General features: G+C 36.5%; 1 protein-coding gene across 6 annotated transcripts; it reads left to right on the top strand.

Annotated features, from left to right (window-relative positions):
• The first annotated feature begins 1,643 nt into the window (after nt 1-1,643).
• On the top strand, nt 1,644-8,936 carry LOC114515575 (uncharacterized protein YBL113C-like). Of its 6 annotated transcripts, none has more exons than XM_028534861.1 (7): nt 2,126-2,300; nt 2,840-2,889; nt 3,082-3,144; nt 5,741-5,778; nt 6,762-6,923; nt 7,355-8,012; nt 8,351-8,936. In XM_028534861.1, exons 3-7 carry the CDS (start codon nt 3,114-3,116, stop codon nt 8,608-8,610), a joined length of 1,149 nt encoding a protein of 382 aa, XP_028390662.1. In that variant the 5' UTR covers nt 2,126-2,300; nt 2,840-2,889; nt 3,082-3,113; the 3' UTR covers nt 8,611-8,936. The 6 variants fall into 6 exon arrangements, with proteins under 6 accessions (XP_028390658.1, XP_028390662.1, XP_028390661.1 ...); XM_028534860.1 differs by having other exon boundaries at nt 2,840-2,965; XM_028534859.1 differs by lacking the exon at nt 2,840-2,889.
• The last annotated feature ends 120 nt before the right edge of the window (nt 8,937-9,056 follow it).

The raw sequence follows: 9,056 nt of genomic DNA, 5'->3' as shown, positions 1-9,056 counted from the left end.
GGTAATCGTCCGATCACTATATCAGTTGTCATGCACTACGGGGTATCAAAACCTTAATAATTCCCAGAGATGATCTTTTGTTATTGAATTTTAGCGAACATATATAAATATTAAGTGTTGCAGGGGTTTTTATACACCCTGTTCCGCGCTTGCCCCATCTAGCTGTCATCACTTTCTTAGCCCCGGGTGATTGGTCCCCTTCTTTTGTATGATCTTGACCAGACCTTTCGTCGCGTTCATGCTTGTACTGTTCGCACATGGATGAGTGATGACGCTTGTTGCAATGCCCACAAGACATCTTGCTGGCACAGTCCGAAGCCCGGTGAAATTTCGTAGCGCAGTTAAAGCACAAACCCTTTCTTGCTAAAATTTGTTTTCGGAAGGGTCGCTTTCGTTTACCGGATTGCGTTTTACCCACTGTCGCACTGCCTCAGTTAACTTCTCGAAATCCCATGTTTCCCATTCAGGATCGGTTTTAACTAAATCGCCCCTGATACCTGACCATTTATCTAATGTCATCGAGACATTTCCGATCGAGTTTCCTCAAGGTCTGCAAGGCGCGCACGCAACAGGTCAAAATCTCACTAAATTCGGCAATTTTACGGGGGTTACTGTTCGGAATATGAGGTAGATCAAAAATCTCCCTAATACAGATTCCTTGCCGTATTTGTCTTGGAGAATAGCTTTGGCACCTATTGTAACCTTCGGTTGAAAAGGGCTGGGACTCGACGCATGTTTTGACCTTTGGAGCCAATAATTCTAACAAATACGTAATTTTGGTAATGGGGGCCAAGGAGCTCTTATCAATTCCTTCAGTAAATTATCCCCCAAACCTAGGCCAGTCTTTAAATGACCCAATAAACTTCGTAATCACAAGTTTCGGTAGCTTTGCGTTTCGACTTGGGCATTCCTGAGTTTCCGGTTTGGGTGGGGTCATTTCCCTTTGCATGCGTAGTTTCTGTTCATGCAACTTTAGTTCTGCTGCACGTTGCTGCTCTAGTCCTGCAGCCTTAGCGTTACGTTTCTCTTCTGCTAACAATCGCTTAACTTTGAAATCTGTAAATCAGCTACTTCGAGTGTCAACACTGTCACTCCAATCGGAAATTTCGCTCATGCTTGTTTTTCTCGCGATTTTCTGTTCTTCAACTTTGCGCTTGCACTCGTTAGCCGCGGTGTTTACAGATTGCAGTGTTTCGATGTCGCGTTTTATAGTTTCACGCTCACCTGTTGCCAGGATTTTATCTGACTCTCTCGTCACTAATTTCAGCTGGAAGGATTATTATAATTTCGTCTCCAATTCGATGTCTGCCTTTGTCAATTCTGGTATACTGTCCTCAGTTGGTTGAACGACCATCTCCGAGACTGTCTCTCCAGCAGTACTCTCCTTTTCTTCTTCCATCGTTGTTCAACGAGTTCGCGATCCAATCTCGAAGGTGCCAGGTGATGAGAATTAGCCTCCGTTCAGTATCGTTTAGTCCTCGACAAGTCTCAAATTCACACAATTTCGGTTGGGTTTATAAAATATATTGATTAACAAATAAGAATGAAAAAATTACTAAAATCTTCACCCAAAATTCACGTTTGTATAGCTAGCGCTATATCGAATATCGCGTCTTTCGAGTCACAGACCGTTCGCTCCGTTGGCGGTTGGCACACTATGACCCTCTATCACTAACTGGTTTTGTGCAGATCCCTTAATTTACCCATATTTTGCTTCCCATTTCTGTGCAGTGCGTGTCTATGGCAAGCCAAACTGGACAAAAGCAGGTCGAGATGTGTACGCGATAAACGAGAACTGCATGCAATATATGAGAAATGTATACTATAGTCGAGAAAAGTGTAAACGACTGTCGAGAATTGTTATTTTAAGTCGAGAAACGTATACGATTGTCGAGAGTTTTGCTGCTGTGTGCGATAGTTGAGAAAATGCAAACGATACTCGAGATTTTCGCCTGTGCCTTTGGTCAGCGGTACGTGGTCGGAACCGATGGAATTTAGCGTGATCATTTAGAAGCGTCATGGCTGCCAACGTGAATGAGCTGCAAAATTTTGTCAGTGCTCTTGATAGTTTGTTTCTTCAATGTCAGAGATCTCAATGTAATCGGGATCCAATAGGATCAGAACATTGCAAGAACAAATTGGAAGACTATATTCTTATCGTAGTTGCTATGAAGACAGCTGTAGATGAAAATACAGCGCCAAATTCGTCGTTAAGAATTTTGCTTGGTAATTTGATTGCTGCAATGGAAAGAGAACTCGAAAAGTTAGCTGAGATTGTCGACAATTATCCCATCGAGGAAGTAAGAAATGTTATTTCGCTTTTGCCTAGTACGGGAGGAAGACCTGCATATAACATCACCAAGGTACAAATCGAACAGTTGAGAGAAACAGGGCATCACCTATTATTTCGTGCGCCCCGTAGTCGCTCAGTCCCGACATTTGTTTGCGAATATTGTTGGGGGTATTTAAGGCTTTAGGCTCTTCCTGCCGTAATGTTAACTAATGTCATTAACAGAACAAAGACAGGCAACATTCTTATTAAAAAAACAAGATGAGTCATCGAGTTCGTATCACTTTTTTATATTAAACGCATTGTTATCTTTCAGTTTGCCGAACCGATTATTCATAACTGCTGGTAATATATAATTGAAACATCAGGAAAAACTATACAGTTCGTGTATAGCAAATTTTTCTATCCTCGTCGCGAATTTTATGTTTTCTCACTTTTTTATACCCAGCTATATCAACGATTCAACGTACACAAATCGTATTCGCAAGTAATATTCACTTTTACATCCGCCATCTTTGCTTTCCTGAGTTTTCTCCTCTCTCCCTCCAGTCCCCCGACCGTGAACGAAATAATAACCGGGTACTGAATCTAGGCCTCAGGTACATGCACTATCCAACATGATCTCATTCCAAAATTAAGCTTATATCTTAATTGTCAAAAGCCTCTCAAATTAAGGTATTGCCTTAATTTTTATCATGATAAACGCTGAACAGATTTCAGAGAGATATCGCTGTCGCATCTTTACCCATCCAAAATCTTCGCGCAATTTATACCCGGTATTATAATTTTAGAAACATATACAAATTGTTTTGCGTTTTTTGTCATGAATATGGATGAATGTGAAAGACAAACAGGTGAGAATTTGTACATGCTTCTTGTGGTTTTCAAAAGCTCTATGGTTAGTGCACTATTATTTAATCTTTTCAGCATTTTAGAACTAGTTAGTGAAAGCCATATTGAATTATTGATATTGTGATATGTTTCCCCCGTGATTATTGCTTTAAATACTTTCCCCGCTATTGGGAACTATCTATTCTGCCGATAGAGCTGCCAAACATATACAAAGTTTGAGTTTGACAGCTTTAAACATCCGTTTTATACGAAATTTTCCTGATTTTTAACATGGTAAATAAGCTCTCTTGGGAGGTTGTTAAAAGGTACAATTATAGAATACCCTGCCAATAGCGCATAATGTTAAAAATCTGTCAGAGGATCAATTTTAGAGTACAGAATTGCCCTGTTCTTTAAAAATAGTGTTTATTCTTGTTCTCTGGAGGTCCAATTCATACATTAAGAAACATAAAACAAGGTACATTTATAATCATTTATCTACAAGACTATATGGCATTCACTGTTAGTTCACTGTTAAGAGTTGGGTTGGCAGGGTGTTCTATAATTGCTCTGTGAAAACACCAAAATATCTATCTGACACGTACTGTAGTGTCTTATGAACTAAATAACCTATTATTTGCCAATACACAAGCAACTTTAGCATTTTATCAATGATGATTGCCATGTTATGAGTTATAAAACCATTTTCCAGTGTCTCTTGTTGACCATGTAACTTGCGATTGAACTTAAATGCATCTACTTTGGTATTTTGCTCTGTCTAATGCTAGATTATTTTACTCACCAGCCACCAGGGGCCAGTTGTTCAAAGATAAGTTAGTGCTAACTCTGCATGGGTTAAATTTTAATGAAGAGTTTTTGTTTATGTGCTTCTTTCTGAACCACTGTACATTTTAAAACTTTAAAAAAATATGACTTATAGCAGTTAATTGGTTAATTCATTAAGTTGCATTGCACCCTGATGTATCATACTTTGGTATTTTACTCCATTGCCAGATGATTTTACCTATCAAGGGAAGAGCACTAGTGCTTAATGGGTTAATGTGCAAAGTTTCTTTAGTGTTAAAGTTGTTGTTTCAACATGCATAAGGTAAAGTTATGCACCTAATATTCATGTTGTTTCCATGTGCCACATCTCAGGAATAATGGCATGAATGTAAAAGAGCAAATTTCAAGTAGCTATAGTGTCATACAAACGTCTGTATGTAAATCAATTCCCTTGCTAAATTCACATTGATAGTTGCACAACTAATAAGGGAAACATAACTTCATATAAGCAAGTATAAAACTTTAATAAAAGCTTTAAAATAAAGACTTTGATACTTTAATAAAGCCATTATCATTCATTCAAATTATGCACCTTTAAAATCTTTTAGAAGCTTGTATTAATTATGTGCTCATAGAATAATTACATGTATGACTGTGTAATTATAACTAAATTTACAGTGCTAATTAGTTTCAATATTTGCCAGGTGTTAATTAAGTTACAAGATAGGAGGGATAATAAAGAATAGGAGGATGAGGAATAGTACATGACATGGTGCATATGAAGAGACGTAACTGGTACATGTTGATCGAATGAAGCTGTTAAGAGAGGGTTTAAGCTGCTTAGTTATTTAAAAGCTTTTGTTAATCAATTATTCACAAGTGTTAATTGCAAAAGTCTATGCTTTATAACTCTTAACTAAATCCTAACTGTTTTAATAGCCATATTATTAAAAGATATATTTTGGGCTCTGTTTATTATTATTATTCATTTTCTGCCTGGAAGATATTTGGCTGCAATATCATATATTTCATACAAAAAATCATTGAGTACATTATGGAAGATTTGGAGTTTAGAAGAATATTTAGGCTGTAAAGTGTTAGCAAGCTGTAAAGCAAGTTAAAACTTTGTTGATTAGGAGATAGAAAACAACCCTTAAAAAGCAGGCTGACAATCAATACCATGAAAAAGTAGTGCATAATATTAAATAACTTTAAATACTATATACAGATTGCCTCATTAGAAGAATCTCTTCATTTAATTAGTTAATCCTAAAGATTCCTTCATTGAAAGAAATTGGCTGCACAGGTAGTTGCAACTTAAAATAATGGCTGGATCACGATTATTAATAGTATATGAGAATGATTGAGCTAGACAGCAGTACAAATGTAATTTGGGAATTAACCCATTTGTTGGAGTAATCAGAGCAAAATTTTGAAGTAGGCCACAACTAGGTGTCTTAATTAACAAGAGATTCAAGCAGACATATACTTTTTTGGCCTATAACTATAGCAGTACCCTACCACTGACAAATAATTTCATCTGAAATTAGTAGTATTAAGTGTTAAAAAGTTAGGTAGATATATTTAATAAGAAGTATTAACTGTTAAAAAGTTAGGTAGATATATATGCACTTTGCTTTCTATTTGATCTGAAATACAACGGTAAATGAGAATGCAAAAGTGTACAGTAAATCATTATAATTTTGACATCTGGATATCGACATATCGTATAATGGTCCCTGCATATATTTTTAATGTTGTAATTTTAACTACAACTACGGTGCAGTTTTATTCTTTCTTTATTAATGAATACGTTTTGTGAATCGTATTTAGAATCAGAAGAAGATTTGACAAGAATGGTTTCAAAAGTTGTAAGTTGCTGGTTTAATGATGTCTAGTGATATTAAGAAATAGAAAACAGTCATGTAAATAGTACTTATTAGTATAATTTAAATTATTAATAAATTATTAATATAAATTATTATAAATATAATCACTTTAAGCATGGTAGATATACAGACTGTAGTAACGGCAGATATACAGACTGTAGTGACAAACGTTCTCTTTAATTTGCGGTGCCAGTGTAGTGTATCGCAGAATTCGCTGCGTTTGGATATGTAACCTACGCACCTGTAAAATGCAAGAAATTTTACAGGTAGTTTACCTATCCAAACACACAAAGGTTGTCTTACCTTCATCTTAATAATAGACTGCGTTACAAGGCTTACTAAGGACTTTTAGACTTCACTTCATGTTCAGACTGCAAATTTGCAAACAACCATTTCTACAAAAAGCCTATTCAACTTATTAACAAGCTTTGCAGAAGTTTGATTAACAATTTCTGTTAACCTAGGGTTAGTTTCCCTAGGTTAACAATAACAGAAATCCTTAATCAAACTTCTGAAAAGTTTGTTAATAAGTTGAATAGGCCTGTATAGTAAATATGGATGTTTAAAGCCTGGTTTCCATATGACGTTGACCTGTCGCCGACTCATTGTTTGTAATCATCCAAGGTGAACGAGGACAAAAGATTTTACGACAATAATACTTTGCAGACGTCGGCGTCATATGGAAACCATACTTGCCGGGCCGTAGGCCGTAGCTAGACCGCTTAATTGGGGAATTTATATTCATATATTTATGCATGTTTACATACTATAAAAACAATCGCTTTCAAAAGAAATCAGTCGGACATACGACGAACATGCATCCCCAAATTAAGCGTCTAGCTACGGCCCTGGGTACATGTTGTTGTACTTTCTAACATAGGTATTGTAGCTACGTACAGGTAGATTTTGTAGCTTATTTTGTATTATAACATCTTATTTTAATAATATATTTATTTATTATATAGAATACTAGTAGAAAAAAGAAGTGCCCTTTCTGTAACAAATTAGTTGGAAATGCTTGTCGACGGTGTTTTCATTGCGGCTCTAACTTTCAACAAAGCAAAAAAAAACTTAAGTTGCCACAAGGAACCAATCCTTCCAACCAATGGGATCTTTTGAAAAAAAGGGTACGAAATAAGAAATGTGTTGATTTTCACCTTTCATATGGTGATTTAACAGTCTCTTTGACTGATACTATCAATATGTTGACACTATCTTGTTCGATAAGCGTGATAAACTGACTTAACATACGTTTTGGAATATCATTTAATAAAAATCAGAGAGGGCCAGTTGAAACAATTGGGTTGAAATAATGTTCGCTTCATCGTCACATCTCGGATGTGAATTGATTTCAATACAGCAAATGCCATTGTTTTTCAACATGGAGTTCGTTTTTTTGCTGAAAGGCATATTGGAGTTGCGCATGTCTGTCTTTTATGGGCTATGATCTGGCGAATAAACCTCCCACTATCCCAGCAACGATCTCTCTTATTCGCTATTTTCTGTTGCTCAGTACATGTATCTATTTATTGTACGTCTTACCCATTTATCCTTTCAGGTAGATACACTGCATGTCAATCATGAATACGACATTATCGTCATGTTCCATAAATCGCATGCTAGAGGTGACACCTGGGATTGTTTTGGAACACCTGGATTTAGTACAAGTCTGCTAAGTTCTAAGGCTGGTGCCAGCCTGAAAAACGTCTTTAGGCTTGGAATCCTTCACGAAAAGACCAATATAAAGGAAGATTCTAACTCTAGCACTAATATTAATCTTACATGCAACACGTCTACTAATACTGCTCATATTCACACTAATGTTAACCCTGTAACAAATGCCGACGCAGACATCCTCACTAACCTGGACACTAATGTACAACCTAGAGATAGTACTGATATCACTGACGCTAACAATGAGACCAACTCGAACACTATCATTAATATAGGTTTTAATTCAAACAGTAACACTAATACTAATGACAACTCGAAAGCTAACAGCAATACTAAATCTAACACCAACTTGAACACTGACGAGACTAACTTGAGCACTACCACTAACACACATAGCAGTTCTAATGTTAGCACCAATTGCAGCACAAATAGTAGCACTAATACTAACACTTCTGTTACCACTAACAATATCGCTCGCCATAACATCAATGCTGATGTAAATACAGAAAGTAAAAGGAAAAATGTTGTGTTAATAACAGCAGGTAAATATACTCTATATATGTTAACCGTAATTAGGGAAGAAAAATTATGCAATAAAGCGAATTGTATGCTTTCTGCAAAGTCTTTCTGCAAAAGCTATAAAGCAAACTAGAAACTACAAAGTATATAGCTATAAAAGAGGTCGTATTTTGAATTGCTGCATGTTCATTATTAAAGCATGAATTTTTAATTGTATTTTATCGCATGAAAGCATGTTAACATACTAATAATTCTGAGGTGGAGATGTAAGGCATTAGAAAGCATTGTTTTGCTCGCATATTTTTCCGTATATAAGTATGAAAATTTCTCATTTCCAGCTAGCTGCTTTCGTTTTCTTTAGGAACTAAAGTTGGCCTTGTCGACTCCAATAAATGCGTGCAAGCATGGGGTGTTGTGCACAGCCAAAAAACAGTTCATGGAAAACCGTTAAAACATGGCCATGTTGTTATTGAAATAAAGGAAATATTGCCGACATGTCAGCTAAAGCCGCCCTGCCCTGGAACTTTTGATGATCCTGATAGAATTCATATAGGAGAATTTCATTCATGGCCACTAACTTCTGTTGCTTTACCCCTCAAGCCGGGTTCACACTTCTCCTAAGAGTCTGGGATTCCCTTTATCTGAGGTTGCATAAGATCCTTTGTCTATCGGAAAATAATACAATGAATCCCCGATTCTCAGGACAAGTGTGAACCAGGCCTTGAGCCTAGTCTTCATATGTCGTAATTTATCGGCGATGTTCTATACGACCCGAAAATATTTTACGCCTCAATGACCACTTGGCAATGGACATCACTGATGAATATAGATTTTAAGGACCAGGCGTCGGTCGTACGAAGACCGGATAGCGCTATCCACCGAATTCCAGCGGGCAGTCAAATTTATAAAAGTTGTTGAATTAACCGCGAATAAAGATCACATAGTTAATAAACGATTATACTGATTTTTGTATGTCTGAAGTCATTGTCTATTTCAATGTTAATTGACAACAGTTAAGTCTGCGACGGGTCATGATCGTTACATGGAAACCAGACGGATGGCCTTTG

The sequence above is a fragment of the Dendronephthya gigantea genome, unplaced genomic scaffold, assembly GCF_004324835.1.
Source record: "Dendronephthya gigantea isolate DGI-Jeju-01 unplaced genomic scaffold, DenGig_1.0 000004F, whole genome shotgun sequence".
Taxonomy (NCBI): Eukaryota; Metazoa; Cnidaria; class Anthozoa; order Malacalcyonacea; family Nephtheidae; genus Dendronephthya; species Dendronephthya gigantea.
Note: the sequence above shows the minus strand (reverse complement) of the source record. Positions and strands in the feature narration are given on the sequence as shown.